The sequence below is a fragment of the Lynx rufus genome, unplaced genomic scaffold (genome assembly GCF_022079265.1).
Source record: "Lynx rufus isolate CCGP_SWC_20201006 ecotype Redwood Valley unplaced genomic scaffold, mLynRuf1.p SCAF_6, whole genome shotgun sequence".
Classification (NCBI taxonomy): Eukaryota; Metazoa; Chordata; class Mammalia; order Carnivora; family Felidae; genus Lynx; species Lynx rufus.
In genome coordinates, this window is record NW_025814878.1 from 21,648,367 (window position 1) to 21,671,229 (window position 22,863).

General features: G+C 49.4%; 1 protein-coding gene across 1 annotated transcript; it reads right to left on the bottom strand.

The window, feature by feature from the left end:
- Positions 1-2,867: 2,867 nt before the first annotated feature.
- On the bottom strand, positions 2,868-18,760 carry TNFAIP3 (TNF alpha induced protein 3). The gene is made up of 9 exons (XM_047102195.1): positions 18,685-18,760; positions 14,994-15,303; positions 11,546-11,736; positions 10,717-10,864; positions 10,379-10,549; positions 9,152-9,332; positions 7,078-7,997; positions 6,217-6,398; positions 2,868-5,059 (listed from the first exon to the last, which is right to left on the bottom strand). Exons 2-9 carry the CDS (start codon positions 15,286-15,288, stop codon positions 4,775-4,777), a joined length of 2,373 nt encoding a protein of 790 aa, XP_046958151.1. The 5' UTR covers positions 15,289-15,303; positions 18,685-18,760; the 3' UTR covers positions 2,868-4,774.
- Between the last annotated feature and the right edge of the window lie 4,103 nt (positions 18,761-22,863).

Genomic DNA, 22,863 nt, shown 5'->3' on the forward strand with positions numbered 1-22,863 from the left:
CTCCAAGTTTAAGTGTACAGATGGGAAAGTTTATAGGCGGCACACCTACATCAGTTTTGGCCACAAAATCGTGTAACGTGGGAGAATTCGAATGGAATTTGTCTCAACCTGCAGGAAGCAACTGAATGAAGGTGCCACCGCCACCCCCTCTGAGCTGAGCAACTCACAGGTCCTTCAAGACTGCTCAGGTGACAGTGACTTCCGATGTTGATAAAGGAAGAAAACCGGTGGTAATTCGTGTATCGAATACTCGCATAATGAAGTCAGAGGTTTCCCATTTTCTTCCTGTGTCTTCTGTTGCGGGCACCCAGCTTTGGGAGCAGTAGAAAGGCACCAGGAAGCCTTAATTGGAGGAGAAGCATCCCCAGGTCTCTGGTTTACAAGCATAGGTGACCAGTAAAGTTACTGGGAGGGCCAGAAAGGGGATAGCAGAGGCAAAAAGACAGAAGGAGGCTGGGGCCCAGGCCGGAGTGGCGCAAGGATAGAGGGGAAGGGGTGGGTTGGAGGGACATTTTGGAGATACACTTCACGAAGTTTGGATGTGGAATGAGGGGAAAAACATCTAGAGTGGCCAGGAAGATGGCACCCTTCCCTGAGTATGAAAGGAAGGACGCAGGGATAGACTCTTATGAGTTCAATTTGGGACTGTATGACCTTCTACCCTTGTGTGTTACGAAGGTGACATTTCACAGCCCTGGAAGTGGAGATCCGGGGCAGGTGAAGCAAAGCCAGTGTCTCTTGTCTCATTTCTCAGCCCTCTGTGTGATGAGGTTCTTTGGGTTTTTTTTTTTTTTTTTTTTTTTTTGGGAAATCATCCATTTCTGAGACTCTGAAGAGAGCCACTGATTGTCTCCACCTCAGAAGAGTAACATACACGCCCCAGCATAAAATTGTGCGTGTGCTTTCTAGGGCCCCCGGTCCCGCGGAGGTCCATCCACAGCTCCAGATTGGAGCCCAGCCCTGACTGGCAACCTTGCCATCCTCCAAACGTGCCTTATGTCCCCGTTGCTGTGCCATTCTTCTGAATCAGAGATAATTTGCTAATTATAAGTCACTTCCTATTTTAGAAGCCCTGATGACTTATGGTCAAATGCTCATGTTCATCATGCTGACTAAAGAATTGTAATTTTTAAACCCGGGTGAGAGATGGGAGGAAGAACAGAGAGAAAGAGGGGAGGTGAATTTGAGGCTTTAGATTCCTCTGGGAAGGCATTCAGGTAGCTCATACAGGATGCGACTCGATGGGACACACAGCTCCACCTGTATGTGATTCTTGCCTCATGGAACCCGACTTGAATACGAAGTACAGTACAGAAAAACAAGGTAGATTTTTTTAATGTTTATTTATTTTTAAGAGAGAGAGAGAAAGAGAGAGGCAGAGCACGAGCGGGGGAGGGGCAGAAAGACAGGGAGACCCAGAATCCGAAGCAGGCTCCAGGCTCTGAGCTGTGAGCACAGAGCCCAATGTGGGGCTCCAGCCCACGAACCGCAAGATCATCACCTGAGCCGAAATTGGACGCTTAACCAACTGAGCCACCCAGGTGCCCCCAGAAAGCGATGCCGTAAGAAAGGCATCAGCCAAATCCAGAATGTGGGCTCTTCTACAGAAACGACCCAATTGCCCCCAACAAGTTAATAGGATGAAAAATTATAAGGGAATGTTCCAGAATAAAAGAGCCTTAAGCAATGGGAGCAATCCAAAGCAGTCGGACTACGTCTGTAAGTGGACAATCTGAGAAGTTAGAATACGTACTTAGCATCGGATGACACTAAAGATAATTTAGGTAGGTATGAAAATGGTGGTTGTGGAAAACGAACAGTTATCCATTACAGATGCACACTGATGTACTTGTGGGTGTGAGGACACAGCTGGGATTTGCTTTGAAATAATCTAGAAATAAAGAGGGAGTGACAGATAAAGCAAATCTGGCAAAATGTTAGTAACTGTTGAAATCAGATGACGGATACACGGGGGTTCGTTATACTCTTACTTTCTTGTGTGTTAACATTTCCCACAATAGGTTAATTTTTTATTTTTTGAGAGACAGAGAGAGACAGAACGTGAGCGGGGGAGGGACAGAGAGAGAGGGAGACACAGAATCCGAAGCAGGCTTCGGGCTCTGAGCTGTCAGCACAGAGCTCCGTGCAGGGCTTGAACTCAGGAGCCGTGAGATCGTGACCTGAGTTGAAGTCTGAGGCTCAACCCGCTGAGCCACCCAGGCGCACCTCCCACAGTAAGTTTAAAAAAAGATCACAAATGATTTTGTTCAAAGCACAGTTCTGAAATCTGGCTTATCAGAATCTCCTGGGGAGCTTTAAAAAAGTAGATTCTGGGAGCTGCAGTCCTCTTGAATTAATCTTCTGTGGATATGTTTGCACTGGGTGGAAGAATGTGTCATTTTACAACTTCCTGGGACTCTGGTGCTGCCAGTCCTTGCGGCCACCACAGCCACAGGTCATCTCTTCCAAGTTCTGACCCAGGAGAAGATCTTACACCAGGCTTCCCTCCTCCCTCCTCTTTCTCTGTCTTTCCCATCTCTCTCTGTGCTCCCCTCTCTTGCTTTCCTTTTATGCACTGCATTAAGGCCAAGGGCAGGAACCTTTAGAGGAGCACAGGAACCTAACGTCTCCTGGGAACGGGCACAGGTGGACCCTTCCCACTCCCGTCCGAGCCTCAGTGTCCTCACTGTTGAAGGATGCTCTACTCTCATGCGGTTAACATCGTTCACAAAGTTCTCTTACTACCCAGGAGTGGGACATGTGTCCACTGCCCACGTGTACCTCGAGATGAAGCTGTTTGGGAAACATGGCCTTAATATTTGGGTCTCTTTCTTTCATCATTTGTAGACAAAAAACATTAAAATCTGTTCTTAAATAATTTATTTTTTAATAGTGACTTTTGTAAAAAGTTACACTTATTTAGGAAAACTTGAAGAAATCCAACAGAGTAAATGGCTATTAGGGACAACTAAATGTGCAAATTTCAAATGCTTTCTATATTAAGTATAAATAATTCCATATTTTCACATTAAAAATGCAAATATTGATAAACACAAAATATTAAAATACAAACTGTAGAAGAACTAGCTGAACACTGAAGTTTATTTAAAATCTTTAGAAAAAAATTATTAAGATTGATGTCCAGCAAAGAGGCTGGTGGCATCGCGAGTGGCAAACATGTCAGATAACACATGTAAAGGCTACGTAGAGTTATAGACGACTAATATCTTCAGGTTGTAAGTTCCAGACCAAAAAAAAAAAAAAAAAAAAGGCAGCCTTTACTTCTGGGAACAATGTGTTTCCCCGTTTTGTCTAGAACAAGTATGACAAGAATACAAAGCATATCGAGAAACTGCAGGCTGAGGACAGAAAGAAATTTCCTTAAGCTCATGGTCACAGGGTTTTGCTGTCCCAATGCTAAGGGGCCACTGGATGTGAGGTCACTGCCAGCACCTGGGGACATAGCGTTAGCACAGCAAATAAAACCATCATTAAAGGCCACACCTTCCCCGTGACCTTCTCCAATCTCATCCCTGTTCCTTCCTAATCTTATCTCTAAGGAGGTAGGATACTCAGACGCAGGTCTCTACTGTTTCTTATCATATGGCTGAGAAGTGGCTCTGACCGAGAGCTTCATTAAGAAGCATGAGCTTTTAATGAATTAACCTTTGATGCAATTCCTTCTTTCTTAGGGAAGGCAAACCAAAGTGCATCGAAGAGGCCAAATCCTCAACGCAGTCAGGGACTTGTGCCGGTGCCGGTGACACGAACCACTATGACCATGTTATTTCAAGACACTACAGCAAGCGTTTTCCCCAAAGCAGAAGAAACATCTTCATTTAAATAATGTTGAAGTTTGCAATAAAATAAATAAGGTGACTTACGTAAACACAACAGGGAGCTCACTTTAACAAGGCAGCTGGTTAAATTCACGCAAGCTATATACAGACGGTGCCCCTGACAACAACCAGAAAATAGGTTGTTATTCAGTCTTCCTACTTAAATCTCTAGGGCAGCATTTCACCGGAATAAGAAAAAAATCCCTCATATGTAATATAAGGGCACATTATACATGTACACACTTTGATGCACACCTCACCCTAACTTCGAAGGGAAGACGGTGATAACCAAGAGAGTCACACATCTTCCCCCTATGGAAATAACTGGATTTTTCCAAGGTGCATACTGTAAAGAGCAGCTGGTTTGCTTTTCAGTGTGAACGTGTTCGGTTGCAGCAGGCCTCAGAATCAGTCTGTGGATGGTTCTGCTTCTGCCGTGTCCGTGGGCAAGGAGCCAGGCAGGTGGGGAAAAACCACTAACTACTGACTCTCTGAATATGTCCACTCTCCCTGAGCTTCCTGGGCGTCTGGCAGAGGGCCCGCGGGCCGTGGGGCTTCGGCTTCACATCTGTGAGCGAGGCCGACGCGGGGCTGGCCGGGAGGAAGGGCTCCGGGTTCCCCGGCCCGCCCGGGACGACGGAGCGGTCCTGCCACGCGTCCCGAGGCCACACAGCTCCCGGCCTTCCGCGTGGCAGGTGAGGACGAGCTCTGGGCCGGACCGACACCATCCACTGCCAGTCGCTAGCTTCGCTCGAGGGCCGCCTGGGAACGTTCCCCGCAACGGCGACCGAGAGCTTATCTTCCCTCCCGGCTGGAAGCCCCCGGGAGCACTCTGCCGCGGGGACGGCCCTCGGCGGCGTCAGCGCGTTGAGGGCATAGCACCATGCTGGCTAGTGGCTCGAGGCCCCCGGCGGCCGGGCGGGCCACCGCTGCCGTCAGCCGTACAGCTGCTTGAACTGGAAGCACTCGTTGCAGTAGCCGTTACACTTGGCGTTGCCGAAGTGGTCGCAGGCGGGGGCGCGGCAGCGCTGCTTGGGCGGCTCCTCGGGGGCCGGCTCGCCCCGGTGCGGCGTCGGGCCCGCTCGCTGGCTGAGGTGCTGGCACTCCATGCAGAGCTCCTCGCTGCGGCAGGCCAGGATGTTCTTGCAGGAGGCCCGGGCACACTTGGGCCTCGAGGCGCTCGGCGTGGTCCGAGGCACGTCTCTGCGCTGGCTCGATCTCTGAGAGGGAAGAACAGAGGGAACGGTGGGTCCCGCTACTCAGGGACAGCACGGGGCAGTCTCAGCAGACAGCGTGGGTTCTGCAAGGAGCTCTACGGGGCGCAGAGCATCCCCCTGGCCCAGGGAACCAGAGCTCCAGGCGCAGTCCGGCAACAGGAGCTGTCCGCGGACGCTTCCTCCCGGTCCCACGAAAGCAGGTCTGGCCCCAGGGAGGCCAAGTGGAGCCCCCAAGCCTCACCCGGAGGCCTGCGAACGCTGACCCGGCTCACCTCTGCTTGCGTGAATAATAAGCTGCCCTTATTTAAACTCCCTGCCATCTATGAACAGGACAGGCATGCGTCAGCCAAAGCTGGCTTTTCTTAGGTGCCATTGCGCAGAGGCCCGGGGACGCTCTGCCTCCTCCCCGTCTCGTAGTAAAGGATTACTTGAGGAAGCCTGCTAGCCTCTTAGATGCCCGTGCTTCGACTACAAACCCAAGAAGTCTCTGGTCAGCATCTAGCTTTTTGGAGGCTTTAGGAGGTTTACGTGTTTTTTTTTTTTTAATTTTTTTAATGTTTATTTATTTGTGAGAGAGACAGACCGAGTGTGAGCGGGGGAGGGGCGGAGAGAGAGGGGGAGACACAGAATCCGAAGCAGGCACAGAGCCCAACACAGGGCTCGAACTCACGGACCGTGAGATCATGACCTGAGCCGAAGCCAGACGCTTAACAGACTGAGTGAGCCACCCAGGAGCCCCCCCGGAGGCTTTATGAGGTTTTAATCTATGGCTGGCTTTATTTACTTTTCAGTTAATTATTTACCTATTACAAGCTTTTATTTATTTATTTTGAGACAGAGACAGCACCGAGTGGGGAGGGGCAGAGAGAGAGAGGGGGAGACAGAATCCCAAGCAGGCTCCACACTGTCAGCGCAGAGCCCGATGCAGGGCTCGAACTCGTGAAACTGTGAGATCCTGACCTGAGCAGAAACCAAGAGTCGGACGCTTTACAGACTGAGCCACCCAGGCGCCCCTATTTACTTTTCAAATGCATTCTAAAGTATCCTTCGGCCATGAAAATCAAGAGCCGCTGCTGCACTTCCAACCCTGGGTGCCACAGTGACCCCGCCCCCCTCCCATTCCTCCCCGGAACAGGGAGAAGGACCTCAAAATGTCTCACCAGGTGCTCTTCAGTCCTTTTCGCCTCGTGAAATCTCTGGGTCTGCGCTTCGATGAAACACTTCTGGCAGTACCCTTCGAACACGGTGCTTCCGAGGGTGCCGCATTCCCTCCCCAGGCAGGGGACGGCATTCTGGAACCTGGGGGCCGTGGGGCTGGCCTTCGTGGAAGCGGCGACGAAATCTAAAAGACAGCGGGTGCTGATCAGTGCCACGGGTCGTCTCCAGGCAGGGAGAGACACTGACATTAGAGGAACAAAACAGGTTTCGGACACAGATTCGGGCAGCCTGCGGGGGGGCGGGGGGTGGGGGGGGGGGCGGGGCGGTGCAGCGCGGCCTTTTGTAAATGCAGCCGAGTCAAAGACAGTAATGATAATGCCATTACTGACACATCTTCGACTGTATAAATCTCTCATTTTTGGACATGCTGCACCGGCCAGGCACAGCTACTGTGCAGAGGCATTAACTGCCCGTCCCTCTTTCAAATTAGATTTTCAGCACATCGGTGGGGACTTCCCTCTCTCCAGCTGCTGCTCTTCAGATTTTGGGTTTTCTCTATTGCATCTAAGTCTCCAAAGAAGTCTTGGTTAAACTCTACCTTATAAATGCCAGACACTCAACGGCCTCGTTCGCGAAAACAAATTCTACGGATGCTACCTACGAGGCGCTGTAGGGTTTTGGAAGGTGGTTTCCTGTGCCTTTTGCCTCTACGTGGGGCTGGCACAGCCACGGTGACCGTCCCTCTGTGCAAGCCGCACCTGGCCCCATCGCCCAGAGCGGCCGCCTTCTTGAAGCTCAGGAACTAAACCGCTTCGAGACAGGGGTTTTGAAACGGGAGTTGGGAAATCCATCATGTCACTCACGTTTGTTTTCTCTGTACTCGATGAAACACAGCGTACAGAAGCCTTTGTTTTCTGGAGTCCCGAAATACATGCAGCCGGCTTTTCTGCACTTGCTCGTCCCTGTCCTGTCCCCTGGAGTCCGTGGGGCCTGAGAGAGGCAACCAGAGGGAGCCTCGGTCCCAGCTCTGCGGCAAGAATGTGGGGAGAGACTCTGGATGAGCTGCGAGGGGTCCGACTTGGACCTCTGGTGACAGGAAGGAGGGACGCTGGAGCTGAGGCCCGAGGAGGGCTCCGCCGTAGTCCTTTTGAAGCAAGTACTGCAGATTCCATTAAACGTCCTGGTGACATCCTGCAGGCAGGCTCGGCACTTCCCGGGGTCTAAGTGCCTCATGCTGTCCGAGGTGTGGCCCACGTTAAGCTGCCGGGCCTGGTGGCACCGCTCACAGAATCCGTTGTGCTGCACGTTCAGCGTGAAAGGGCAGCCGGGGCTCCTGCATTTCATGGCGGTGGTCTCGCTGAACAGGAAAAGGCTGGGCGCCGTCGGAGGGGCCGAATGAGGCCCCCCGGTCGGCTCCTCGGGGCTCCAGCCCCCGGGCTCGTAGGCCTCACCCCGCGAGGCCCCGGCCGCCACGCCTGGGAGCCCCTCGGGGCCCGGCTTGGAGTGCAGCTTTGAGGACTTGGTGTGGTTGTTTTGCCGCCTCTCGGAGCACTCGTGGCACAAAGGCTGGGTGTTCACGGACATGAAGAAAGGACAGTTGGGCGTTTCACATTTTACGTCCATGAGGGAGAGCTGGGGCACGGAAGGTTCCAAAGGGTTCTGAGCATGCGCCTCTCTCCGCTCTTGCTCACTGTTCTCCTGCCACTTCTTGTACTCGTGCTGGACGAGTTCAAAGTAATCATCTACCAAGTTTATTTCTTTTGGTAAGTTAGCTTCATCCAGCCTAAAGACCAAAAGGCGATATATGAGACCACGTGGCCACACACACGACTTCACGTCATTAGCTCACAGGGCAAAACTTTTAGCATGTGGCTTATGGCAGTAACTGGATAACCGTTCACTGAAAAGCAGGCCTATGATAAAGGGTTTGCACTCCTAGCACAGTCCTATACTGCTAAGAAGGCTTCATTATTTCAGGAACCACTGTCTTACTTAATCAATCTTGCACCACCCCAAGTGACAGCTAATTCCAAAGAAAGGGCTATTCTGGGGCTGCCTCTATACCTAATTACTCTGGTCCTCTCTTAAAAAGTCACTTTTACCTTTTAACTCCTCAGAGATCCAATTTCTGGTAAAACATGACTCAGGGCATTCATTTGGGACTAGGCTACTCTATAGTTCAAACTACTCTGGGACTTTGTGTCCCATGTTTTGCCGTTATTAATCTTAAACTTGTGCCTGGTCTCTATCAGCATGAACTGCTAGTCTCAGTCGAGGAGCGGAAGACACGCCCACGGGGCGCTGTCCACTGACTTCTGATCATCTGTAATTTGTTCATCTCCACTGGAAGAAACTGATGCTCATAGGCCTTCATGGTCCTCTCTTGTACATTTCAAGTCCTAAGAAACGGGCATCCCTCTAACATAAAGCCCAGTGTTTAAGGTCTAGATACGTGCACAATGTGCACTCTGAGTCTCTCCTCCACCTTCCAAGTTGGCACAATCCTATGGCCTCCGTAGAAACCCAATCTACAACCCAGTCTGTGTCTGATGTGTCTGTCCTGACCAAGAAGCCAAGAGAAAAAGGCTTTTGTTTCCAAGGATTTTCACTTGCTGGCCCACTGCTAGGGCCATTCAACGAAACAAAACAAAACTATCGTTGGTTTAATATACTTAAAAGCCACAGCGCTGACCGTCGGCATCCAGATATGCAGGCAAATCGCTATGGATAAAGTACTTGTTCTCACGTGAAACCAAAGTCAGGACTGCCTCCGGTCACCCTCTCTGATTCATGTACACAACTCTGGATTTGTTTCACATTGGAGGAAACTGGCTTCGAATAGCTTTACTGTGGAGCTCGGGGGTGGCCTCAGCTTACGTGGCTGTCGTACAAACAGCTGAGGATGACAGAGGAAGAGAGCTAAGAGTAAACTCTTACTTTGCAGCATTGATCAAATGGGTGGTGCCGTGGTCCCAGCCTTGGACGGGGATTTCGATCACCATCAAGTACTCTTTCAAGAGCTTTTCCTTCATCTCATTTTCAGGATCGGTCAAAAAGTGAACTTTTAAGTCTTCAAATCTTCCTCGCTCTCTGTTAACAAGTGGAACAGCTCGGATTTCTGGGGGGGGGGGGGCGGGAAACAAAAATAACACGTCAGCAACATGTGATTCCACTACATGAGATTACGTGTGAGGCCGCGCAGATGTAACAATTAAATTCTGCAAACACAAAAAGGATACAATTAAAGAACTTTGGAAAAGTATTATCAAACTCAGCTGGTGGAGCAAACTATACTAAACTCTAACATCCAGGGCTTTCTTCAGGAAGCTCAGGAAATACCAAGCAGCCTGGAGGCAGTGGCTCTCACTGGTTAAATCCCAGAATTCAGAATCGGACTGATCCGAGTTTTGATCCTCTGTGACAGAAGGCAAGTTACTGAACCGCTCTGAGCTTCAAGGGTCTCATCTATAAAAACAAGGCCACCGGGGCGCCTGGGTGGCGCAGTCGGTTAAGCGTCCGACTTCAGCCAGGTCACGATCTCGCGGTCCGTGAGTTCGAGCCCCGCGTCAGGCTCTGGGCTGATGGCTCGGAGCCTGGAGCCTGTTTCCGATTCTGTGTCTCCCTCTCTCTGCCCCTCCCCCGTTCATGCTCTGTCTCTCTCTGTCCCAAAAATAAATAAACGTTAAAAAAAAAAAATTTTAAAAACAAGGCCACCAATGCTTACAGCCCATACACCCTTACACCCTGTGTATTACAGCTTACACCCTGTGGATGAAATGAAATAAAAATAATGTCCCTAAAGCACTTAGCACACTGGCTCTTCAAACTATTATAATAATAGCTAACCTGACAGACCTTTACCTGCACCATGCCAGGGCTCTGTGCCTTACTTTGTCATGTATCAATGGCAGCAGGAATGTGATGCTTATATCTCCTACTTGAAAGTACTGCCACACCATACACAACGACAGCCGGGGTTACGATTACCGTTATTGCAGTATTGGTGCTAATCAGGGCCCTAACAGAACACCGTATTCAAGTAAAAATAATAACCGTAAATGAGGCGATTGTCATAGGGCCCAAAGAGCCTGGTGTTCAGTGGGAACAGGGTGTCCCAGTATCGACCAGTAGTTACAAGTGTGGATTCACGCGCAGTTTTCTCACCAGGGCCGCTGTCCTTCAGGGTCACCAGGGGTACAAAGTGCTGGCTGTCGTAGCCGAGAATGATGGGGTATCGGTAGCATTCTTGGGCCGGCCAGTGGAGAGGCAGGTAAATCCCGCCCACTTTCAAAGGAGCGAAATTGGAACCCGATTCCAGACTTCTCAGCATTTTGTCTGTGTAGGGAAAGAGAAAGAGATAAATAAGGCCCGCTGGTGATTTTCACCCAATTCTCTTCAGCTGCTGTTGCCTATGACTTAGGTAGCATGGGTTTTTCCTAAGAGCTAAAGCATTAGAGCCGAACGGCCCTTGAACACAAATAAGCAATTTACAGGCATCTCACCTGAAATGACAATGATCGGCCTTCTGAGTATGTTGCAAAGGACAAAGATGTGTATTTCTTCCAGTGAGTTATACTGAAGTCCACCTCGGGCCATGGGTGTGTCTGTGGATGCCATTTTGACGAGGCTGTCCCACTCATCGGTCCAATTCTAAGGAGAAGGGGTAAAGGGAAAAATCACGATTGAGTGAATGTTCTCAGCGTTAAAAACTCAGTCGACTTCGCTCTCTACTGATTCATTTATGTAACTCAGCTGACTTTTCCCCTTTCTGGAAACCATCATTCAAATGATCACCCTTTTTTCCCCATTTTGGTGTTCTTCCTTTATTTTTTCCACTAGAAGGCAAACTTAAAAAGTGGGGGAGGATGGGGACAGCACCTGTTCTCAAAAAAAAAAAAAAAAAATCCCTCATGAGGCATAGCACCAAAGCCCCTTACCCAAATGCACACAGAAATTCCAGGCCTGTGACTGAGAACAGTGAGGCCCACGTTTGAATTGGATTGGCAGGCTCAGTAAAGCATACAAAGGGCCAGTCAGATTGGAAAGCAACCGAAAACACCACAGGCAAGGCCAGGAACAGAAGCCCTTCTGCTGAAAGGAAGAGACACCACAGCTGGGAATCTGCTGCCTGGAAGCCCCCCCTGCGGTGGCAACAGCCTCAGGTTCATCCCATAGGAGGTTTCTGGTGTTTTCCACTGACTACGCTTTGCCTAGCCCAGTGCATGTGACCTTGTAAATCATAAGCTCCTTGAGAGCAGGGGGCTGGCCTGGGGAACCCCTGCCCACCAAGGAGCTCTATCAACAGATACTGAACGGGGGAGCAAAACATACCCGAGTGTCGTAGCAAAGCCCCGTTTCCACAAACTCCTGAGACTTAAGAGACTCCAGCTGCCAGCGGAATTTAAAGTTGCGCGTATCTGTCTCCTTGAGAGTGCTGAAGAGTGCCTTCCTCAGGACCAAGTCTGTGTCCTGAACACCCCACATGTATTGGGAAGCAGCGTGCATGAGGCAGTTTCCATCGCCTGAGGATAGAAGCAGCACACATCAAAGACCCAGCAAAGGTTTTCAGGATGCACTCGCCCTGGCTGGCGCAGGGCACTGAATAATAAGGCGTGAGAAAAATGCAAATGGCTTAATTTCTTAGTCAAAGGACACACTGAGAACACTTCACAAGCTAATGACAGCTTTAAGGAAAAAACCATCCTTTTCCCTCTTATTCTTAACGACTGACGCCGGCAGAGCAAAGGAGCCAGTGACTGATTATCAGGGGACCTTGGTTCTAGCCTAGCTCTGCCCTAACTAACTGATTTTGGTGTGACCTTGGGGGAAATTCCCCAGCTTCTGAGTATTTTTTCTCTTTGTGAAACGAGAGCACTGGATTATAATCTCTAATGCCCGTCCCTTTCTAGCATTCCTTGATGTTTTGGCTAAGACACTAGTGCTGTTACTCGTCTGGCTCTAGAGAGAACACACGGGGTCATACGCACGAACCAGGAAGCTGGCCTGGCTCCCTTCACTAGACAGGGACGGTCTGGCTATGACTCAGTGGTAAATGACTTGACCATTCCGCTGAAGACTTTGGGGCCTGGGAGTTTCCTCTCCTGGTTTATACAGTGGGATTGAGACTCTCGAATTGCCTACCGCCAGCCTGCTTTCCAGCATTCTGAGAAAAAGACAGGTCTAACTTTATTCCATGAATTTGTTACTTTCACAGATGAAAACCCATGATTCAAGAGACTGCCTTTTTCCCCAACCTCCAAACAATGAACGTTTGGGGGGAACGTGCAATACCAAAAAAGTTAACTCCTTACTCTCTGTTGGCGAGCGCACAGTTGTTTTTATCGAGAAAAGTTCACCTGTTTTCTTACATTACTCCCCAAGTAGGGCTATAAAAGCTTCTGAAATCTTTTTTTTTTTATCAGATTTTAATTATAGTCAAACTGTAAAAAAACCAAAACAGAACACCAAAGAAAACCCCTCACATACACATATCCACAGCCAGCATCCCTGCAATTTACACACAAAGACTAGCTAAATAAAATATTGAGACACACGAGCGAAAAAAAGATCGCGCAGTCCTTTGTCTTGGCAGAAGTGTGGCAACGACTGCATTCTGTTGAAATTTCCCCTTTGCAAAATCTAGAGCAAAGATAAGGCTTTTTTTTTTTTTTCTTCTTCTTCTCGCGCTTACTTTCAGTTCTTTATTGAGAGGCACCAGTACAAAATTCCCTAAGTAACATCAGGAATTCCCCAGCGCCAAGTTATTTGACTAGCAATTGAGCAACAGCTATTGTACTTTTTGTTCTGGTGTGCAGACATTTAAACTGTGAAGCGCACCCTGGACTTTCCAAGTGGGCGTGGCCAGGGTGAGCTGGAATAAGGCTATTCATTATACAAGTGAAATCGCTGTAGCCAATAGACGCTGGAATTTTTCACATGAAGTTTCAATTTTATGCCACCTACTCCCTTCCTCATTCACCACAGTCTCATATCCTCAAATGCAAACTTGTGAATCACCCCCTCCCCAAACAGACCATTCACTCTGTAGAACCCACCTAGAGGGGGAAGGTTGTTGTTTTTTTTTTTTTAAAGGTGCTAATAAAAACCGGAGTAAAAATTTGTTTTTCCCCCTCCTCTAAATATCTTTTCTTCCTTTTCCAGAATTTTAAGGCATTTTCTTGAACCTGGGGAAATAAAAGGATCTGGGCCCCCAAATCCCTATTGCCCAGCAAATGGTATCAAAATGCACTTGCTTTTGCAGCTTTATTTGTAGCATGAACCCTTACTGGCTTAAATGACCTATCTTTGCAAGACAAGTGTTTACTATTTATATACATCGTTTTTGTTTTTTTTTTTTTCTTAAGGAGAATTTCAACCTAAAATGTCAGTTAACTCTGTTAATGATACGATGGTTTTCCTCTTCCTACCACATTACTAATTTGGCAGAATCTCTCTGTTTCCAACTCTCCCAAAGTTCACTGTGTCACTTTTTTGGTAACAAAAATGGGAGAGAGTTAAAACCACAAACTGTCAGGAATATAAACCCCTTGAGGATGACTTAACATAATTACCCACTTCTATGCATCACTTGATTTAAGGCCAAGAACAATGTAAACCCTACCTATTCCCAGTTTTCATTCTACCTTTATTTCCAAGAACCTGTGCTTCAAAAGTAGAGACAACATGTTGAAGTAACGCACAAGACCACCCAGGACACAGCAAAATACGTATCTCCAATCACTCCACTTACCCAACTCCAAAATAGCCAAAGATAATGTACCAACTAAGTTAATTAACTTAATACTCTTATCATCTCCTTGTCAACAAGGATCTCCTCTGCTTGGATGCATTATTTGGATCGAGGTGGTCTTAACGAAGGACTGTTGTGGATGTAAGAACCTCTAAGATTCCTGTCCTCACTTAGACTATGAGCGTTTCATTGATTGTGAACAGTCTATTTGCTTCTTGTGATAATTCGCTATATGCTAATGCAGGATTTTGCATCTGCATAAAACAGTACGCTTGGATGTTTCCATGATATACCTACTCTTGCTCAAAGGAAGTAATCAAAATACAAAACAATAAAGCTTAGAACAGGAAACAGCTACTCATGGTAAAGGGCCATTGGGCAGACACACACAGACAGCAAAGAAATTCAGAACTAGGAATCCCTAAAAATAATAAAGTAGAGGTCTAAAGTCTGTGCCAAAAAGCTCAAGTACCTTTCTATCTCATATCATGGGACCAAAACCAACAGAACCGAGGTAAGAGCAGAGCCGACAACAAGGGGCCCCTTTTGTCCTCAACAGCCATGCACTGGTTAAGCCACACATGCAATCAATTCAAGAAGTGTTAAGGTCATTATCACAAGCATCCTCTAATGGTAGTGGGAAATAACAACAGTAATACTAGTTTTCACACCATGCTTTCCTTTTGAACTGAAAACCTTCTAAGGTTTCCACTACTGGCCAGGGAAGCGTATTTTACAAAGGACTAAACAGACAGCCCCAGCAATTAGACACGGAAGTCATCTAATGGGAGGCATGGTGTTTAGAAACGCATTCCTCGAGCCTCAGTGCCTCTGCTCTCTAAGACACACAACTACAGAGTAGCCTTAACAAAAATAGTGGCAAAGGAAGCTTGCTTTCATCACATGCCTATCATAGAGTTTCTACACCGAAGCGTCCACGGTCTCAAGAGACTCGCGTCTGGGCTAGTGCGACCAGAATTTGACGAATTCTGCCGGCACCGTGGCGGCCAGCCCCGAGACCAAGCTTACCGTTCGTTTTCAGGGCCACCAGCTTCCTGACTTCTCGACACCAGTTCAGCTTCTTCTGGCTTTCGAGGGAGGCCTGGATGGTTCTGTCAATGAGCGCTTTGTGGATGATCTCCCGAAACTGGGGACAAAACTGGCAAGTTCTGAACATTTCCAGCGTGTACCGGTGCATGGATTTGAAATGGTGAATGATCCCGTTGGTAGGCTTAAATATATCTTCTGGAGTTCTCTCTCGTATCTTCACAGCTTTCCGCATGTTGCTCAAATACAAAGCCTGGGGAAGGAGTTGTTCAGCCATGGTGCTCTGCAACACCTGAAGAGGAGGGGGGGACAAAACCCATTCCGTGAGCCCAACTCCGATACCGCTCCTATATACCTGGCGGCAGGAAACCCCTGTGTTTGATCTGGTCATTACCCTGATCTGTAGGCAAAAGATCTTAGCCGCCTCTAGTCCCAGGATACTAGCTGGCCCCCAAGATGAACTCACACTGGACTCTTTTAAGTTACGTCACTTTTACAGATTAGTCTAAACAAGAGAAGGAAGGCGGAGAGTGGGTATTGAGGAGGAGGGGAATAACCCGCGTTTTCAGTAACGTTTGTCAGGGAGCCAAGCCCATCTGTCAGCGACAGGTACTGTACCTCATAACCAACAAGCCCCCATCTCATTCTGACGCTACTCTGACACAGCCACTGGATCTCGGGAGCCCTGAATGCCAGTGCCAGGCACAAGGTAGTCCTGACAAGTCCGTGGCTCCTCCCCTATGACCACTCCCCTTGCTCTTAGGCAAAGCCTTGATTCATCTCTTGTAAGCCCTCCCTCCCTATACTGGAAAGTAAATGTTTTGTGAGAAATCTTGAAATATTACGTTGTCACATAGGCTGCTGATTCAAGTTTCTCCTTTAGCCCCAAGGTGAAATATTTAGAAAGAGCTTATTTCTAAAATGTATTCTAAAATTTATAGAGTTTTAACTGAGTATAGCCAACGAAAAAAGCCTATCTCCAGTAAGATGCTTTGCAGTTTTAAGACCAGACAATAAGCAATCTTTCAGAACCTCTCCACTGAACTTTACAAGATCAGAATAAGAAACAGAAAAATAACAATAACAGAAGAAGAAATTTCACACTTCCAAGAGCAGGCATTAGAGCTCAATCATTTCAACTGCCAACCAGATTTATGATCAACCAACACTTGGATAATACACATTCCCCACCCCCCCACCCCCCTGCTGTCTTCACCCTGAAATCTTTAAGCATTCTTTCTTTCTGGTGGAAAGAAATGAAAGTCTGGAAGCAGATAAGGAACGATGTTTCAGCCAGGGGGACACTCAGGACAAATGAAAGAAGACGGGGCAAACCCCAGCATCTACAACCCACGCCAATGGCATGGGATGTTGTGAATTGATGCAACGTGGGATCTTTGCACTGTGTGGCTGTGTAGAAACCCAGTTCTCATTCCTAAGCCTCAGGAGGGTGCCTCACAATACATCTGGGTTTCCAAGATGAGACAAAGATGTGTTTAGAGCATGAAGATATTCCCTAAGAAGTTTCATGGGAACTGTTAATCTCACTCCTGTATCATAGTATGTGTATTTGACTAGGCAAGCTTTTAGTCGAGAAAGACCTTAAACCTATCTAAGAGTAAGAAGAAACCTGGATTTTAGGGAAGCCGCTCCTAAGTGGGACTACGCTCTCTTAAAGCCATTGATAAAGTGGTTTAAATTCTTGTGGCTCAAGGTAGAGAGGTTGGACTAGATGACCCTGACGTTGCTTCCGAGGAGTTTTCTGGTGATCGTTTTGGATAAGGATTCCTATCCTGATTGCCAGTGAGGCCTGGGAGACGTCACTCTCTGGGTCAGCTGGTAACCTGTCCTTTGACGTCAGACATTCTCTGAAGGTGGAAATGGGCAAAATTATAACAGGACCCCAAGCACAATGAAGGGACAGAAACATTACACACATTTCTGCTCTGTGGCACGGCAAAAGTCTCGCGGTGTCACTCATTCATCTGTTCATCACTCAAGAAGCACTGCCTGACCACCTACTGAAGGTCAAGTGCCATGCTTGATGCTGGGGCTAAAAAATCAAAGTTGACCCTATTCTCGGTCTGCAGCCAAGGCAACAGAAGCACAGGTCCCGCCCAGGTTCCACGCCATCCAGCACAGAGAGCTCTGCCCAGATGCCACAACTTCCAACACCTGCCCCTCGCTATTCCCACAACGCAAGGTGTTCCCACAAGCGCCTGCTGCTCTCAGAGGGGAAGAGGCCGGAAGGAAAAAGATTTGAAACAAGCTAAGTGCTGCCTTTTTGTTTTTCTGGGTCTTCTATTATTCTCTTCTGACTTAAAAATCTTTCAGCAAAGACCTTAACTAGTGAGGGCTGTAAACCATATGCAAGACATGCAAATGTCAATACTGGATGGCTCAAGGTCATCTCATTCATAGGCTTAGCCTCGCACAGTGTGCAGAAGTGCCTCCTTAAAAGAATCAAAACGCACAGCCCAAGCTCCCCGTTCTTGGACTTCTCCACATTTAAGATTAAGGAATAGATTCTCCTGACCTATGATTGTCATGCCCTTCCAGGTCAAGATGTACGCTGTAACCCTTAACATTACTTTTACGTTGGTTACCTCACTGGCTTTTTATCCACAAATGCCTCACCCGAATTTCAGGAAAAGTATCCCGCCGACACTTCAAACATTGCACGAGGAATTGTAAAAATCAAAGAAGCACCTTAGACAGCGAGAAGGGGGGCAGTAACTGGCTGTTCAGTCACTGGGGACACTAGGGCTGTGGTCCAGAGAGAGCTGTTTCATGAACAATGGTTCTCTCCAAATGCTGCCCCCAGACACTAGACCAGACCAGCTTTCCAAGGAAAGAAGATCAGAGACAGGGAGAACTGAAAACAAAGCGGTCTCAAAAGAGCTGAGCTCCTTCCTTACTTAATACCACTGCTTTCCTGAGAGGCCAGGTGGCAGGATGTGGGACGACCCGGGCTGACAAAGACTGTCTGACTGTGGGGTAGGGGCTGGGGCAGGGGCCCGCAGAACACTGTGAACCGGAGGAGCACCCGAAAAGCAGGCCAACGCGCACACTTGTCTTAACGCTGCTTCCAACAGAAAAAGATGAACGCCTGTCCCTCGACCCCACCCACCTCCTTGCACTTAACTCGGAGTGTCTCTGCAAGCTGTCCCTGGACAGGCAGGCTGGCTGAGTCCCCCACCCCCGCCCGGTTCAGTTGCCTCTGCGACACCCCACCCGGCGGTGGGCTGGGTTTGCACAATCTGCCAAGAAGCCACAGCGGTTCTGCAAGGTCTACGTGTCCAAAAGCATGCAGAGCTTGACTTAAAAATAAAGAAAGGCACGAAAAGGAGCAAAGCACCAACGACCACCGACCTAGCAGTCCGGAGGCGATTCTCCACCAGTCCGCTGCAGCGTAAGTTTTTTTGCAGCATGTAAAAGGGCCAGTTGGCTGGACGAATCCAGAGCTGTCACCCCAACATCTGGCGCGGCGACCTCAACTCCTAGCATTTCAAGAGCTACAATGGGCACATACGGCCAACAAACTCCCCTCCAGCACCGCTGCAAAGCCCACGCCAGCTAGACGAGGCCAGCCCGCGAGACGCTGCCAATTCCGCACCCGCAGCCCTGGCCCCGCGGAGCCGCTGGGCAGACGGCACGGGGACGCGGCGGTTACCTGTCCCGGCCGCGCGATCCTCTTCCTAAGTCCCAAGTCCAGGTCAGGACCGGCGCGCGCAGTGGGCCGGGATCGATGCGGCGCGGAGGAGGCGCCCCATGGACGCCGGAGCCGGGCGCTCGCTCGCTCGCTCGCTGGCCGGGCCGGCCGGGGGTGTGATCAAGACGGCTGCCGCCGCCACCGCCGCCGCACTTCTCCTGGCGGCTGCTGTCACCGCTCCGCCCCCGCGGGCTCCGAGCTCGCTGCACTTGGCCCGCTGCGAAGTCTGCAGACTGCCAGTTCTCTTTTTCCCTTTCTGTTTTACCGCCGGCGGAGGGTCGGGGGGGATTTCCACCCAGGGACTTTCCAGTCACGTGACGCCGGGCCCGGCGCCGAGAGCCGCGGGTCGCCGGCCGCCAGGGGGCGCAGGGGACGCAGAGGGCGCGGGACGCGCGAGAGGCGCGGGAGGCGCTGGAGGGGCAGCTGGCGCAGGAGGCGAGCGGCGCCCCGCCCCGCCCCGCTCCGCCCCGCCCCGTCCCGCCCTCCGCGCGAGAAACTCCTGCGCCCCGCCCCCGGGTGTCCCCGCGTGAGTCACCTGGGCATTTCGGAAGCTGGCTCACGTCACATCCATGTGGAAATCGCGGTGATGGGAACTGGAAATGAAATAGGTTCTTTTTTTCTCAGCCGTTTTTCTGCAGAAAATCACCAACTGTGGAGAACAAGAAGGGAAATAATAAAGAAAGAAAACCCTAAAAACCACCCCGGCGTCCGGGACCTCAGGCTTCGGGCCGGGTTTGAAACGCCGGGGCTGTGCACGTGATGAGCTCGTAGGGGAGCGCCGTGCTCTGGGCCCCGGCGGGGATTTCGAGAAAAGAAGCGGTCACGGCCCTCGGTCCCCACGCCAGCGTTCCTGCCACCCGGACCCCGCGCTGGTGGGATGCAGGTCTGAAGTGACTCCTGAGGCCCCAGAGCCTTGACATTTGCAGGGGCAAAACCAACCTTAGGTGACGTTAAGAATCAGAGCAACTATCAACCCTGTCCTGCACTTAATTGCCCCTTCTTCAGTTCTGCACACCGGTGCCCAGGTGATGCCAACGTTCAGGTAGGATTGCAGTTTAGAGATCACTTCTAGTCCATTACTATCCTTGCCACGTCCCCGTGAGACCTTATTAGGAGTCTTTTTAGATCCTGACAATTAGTTCATGCCAAGGTGCCGACAGCTGGCAATACTGTTTTTTATAGCAACCCCCAGCCCTTATTAAATAGTGGGGTAACTTACCGTCTTTACCCAAACGATGTCTTGTGGGAATAGGTGTCAGCCACCTGGACCGTCGAGGTGCATGCGTTGTGGAAGGGGAAGCGTTAGGCACTTTTACTGCCTGGGGGTCCCCCTTGACCCATTTCCTAGAATAGCTAAACTAGAACCAGATTGAGATATTCTGTGCCTTGTCCCCTTCCAGACGTAACTATACTTGTCAGGCTATATATCCCAGTTTTGGAATTAGAAAAATATGCTTCCGTCTCCAGTAGGGACCTGCAGAGACTAGGATGGGGACTGGGTCGAAGGTGGCACTTTTTTTGCCAAAGGGAAACTTAGAATAGAGAGTCAGTGGGGGCCAAGTTTCCAAGGCTGGTGGTGCTGGCCATTTGAAACGGATGCCCGGGACTTTTGACAACTCCAGACCTCCTGGGTGTTTCTTCTTACACTTCCTGGCATAAACTCCTCATTCACAAATGTTTTCAGCTGCCGACTCTCAAACAATGGATAGTGAATATGATAATGTTTAGGAAGTCCTTACTATGTGTCACTGTCCAGGCTGGGTGTTTAAAGTGCACTCTGCCATTGAAACCTCACATGAGCTCCACTTTGAAGCTGCGGGAGCTGAAGTGTAAGCAGCTTGAGCCATTCGCCTGAAGTCTACACTTCTCCTACTACTCAGCCAGTGGCAGAGCGGCGATTGGGACTGGGCCTGTTTACTCCAAGGTACACGCTGTTAAGTCTTAACTATGACTCTCAGAAAAGATCTCCCAGACTTGAAATCCCAAGGCCCCTGTTTCTACCTTGGGCCCCAGCCTCACAAACACCTGGCAGTCACTTAGTCTGACTGGGGACACTGGGCAGTGGCAGAATGTGAGCTTGGGAGCCAGACAGGCCTTGGTTCATCCTCAGGAAACCTCCTGGGCTAGGTGAGATGATAAGAGATGGTGTATGTGAACGACCATCCTCAGTCCTCCGACCACTCTCCCTTTGGGCTCCTTCGGAAACAGAGTGTGCCCGCTCTGTCTCATGTCTGTCTGGCTCTGGCCCCCGACCCCCTCCTGGAGCTGCCATTGTGCCCTTCTGGGTCCGTGCCTACTGCCTGGTTTGATGAGCTGGTAATACAATAGCAGGAGTAACAAGCCTGAAAGACCATGACCGTATCTGCCGCTTCCGAGCGTCCCGGGGAAGCTACCATGCCACCCTGCCTGCCGGGATTTGTGACGAGGCAATAGCGGTCAGGTGCAGGAGGGGCCTGCAGCACTCGGTTTTGCTCTGTCCGTTCTGGTGAAGCGACCGTCTCTGTTGAGGACCGTTACTCAGGCCTGCCCTCCCCCAGCGTGTACTGTCCTTTCTGTCTTCAAAGTCAGGGCTTTGGCCGTACACGGTTTCCTTTCTCACACTTGGCATGTGGGCAAAACCAATAGGATTTTTTCTTGGAGGTAAGTTAGAAGGAAAGGGTAGAAGAAAAGAGATATAAAATTTGGAGAGATTGGTGGAATGAATTGAAACCCAAAGTCTGAGCGCCCCAAAGCCTTGCGGGGGACTTTAGTTTCCGTGATAGATTTTGTCAAGACGAATAGAACTCTGCAAAGAGGAAAGTATGGTTATTAACATCCAGTGGACACAGAGGAGGGAAGAACCCGTTTCCTTATATGGAGTGTTTTGAAGAATTCTCGAATTCTGTGCCGTTTTCACTGTGGTGCCAGCGTCCATAGGTCACAGATCACACACGGTGAGGACAGGTGACCTCCTGGAGTTAGTCTGTAGGACTGGGTCTGCAGCCTGTATGCTTATGCCACATTGTGAGAAAGGTGGGCATCCCAAGATAGCGGGGGACGGGGAGCAAGAGAAACCAGATTGGAGAGAGGCAGGTATGACAGCTGGCAAGGGAACCTGAATCTGACTCAGCACAAACTGTGGTTCATGAGCCTTTCTTGATCAAGATACAGCTATGCGTGTTTCTGAGAGCGTGTGGAATTCTAGGGCTTGGCAATCAGGTGTGAAACGAAAATCGGACATTTTGTGTCTGTTGTTCCATTCTTCTCTCTTCCGCAGGATCGTGCTCTGCTGCTGCAAAGGAAGATCCATATTAAACATATCTTAAACTAGCCTTTTGTAAGTATGGCAGGGTAGCTTTGAATCCTGCTGCAAATTTTTTAAAAAATTTTTTTAATGTTTATTTTTGAGAGAGAGAGAGAGAGAGATAGAACACGAGTGGGGGAGGGGCAGAGAGGGGGAGGGGGGACAGAATCTGAAGCAGGCTCCAGGCTCTGAGCTGTCAGCACAGAGCCCAATGTGGGGCTCGACCTCATGAACCGTGAGATCATGACCTGAGCCGAAGTTGGACGCTCAACCGACTGAGCCACCCAGGCGCCCCTCCTGCTTCAAACTTAATAACCCTTGGCTGAGCTTCGAGATTACTGAAGAGTGATGTTCCCACTTTCAAAGGCTAGTTCTGAAAAGACAATGGGAGCCCTTTGTGGGCTGTAATGACAAGGAGAACTGCGATGATGATGTCATAGATTTCATCATGATATAAATGCCAGATTCTCCTGAAATGCTGCCTCTTATCTAGGAACCTCAGATCCTTTGTAGGTATTATCTGGGGGTGAGTAGAGAAACAAAGACCCACCGTGCTAACGGGACTTAACTGAGGTAATCCAATGAGTCACTTATAATAGGAACGAAGACCTTCCAGGGGAAGGGAGGGAGTTCGTTTAATGCCAGGAATGGCTTCTCTTATTCCGTTTTGCCTGAAAATATGGGATGCTGGACTCTAAAACCTATCAGAAAATTCATTCCCCCATGAATTCTGGTTTAATTTCCTGTCGATACCTGGCTGAAACACTTGGAAAAATTGTTTTATTTGACATTATGAGCGTAAATATTCAAGTCTTGGTTTCATTTCTGTTTCTGTGGAGGCTGTTGTTGAGGACCAG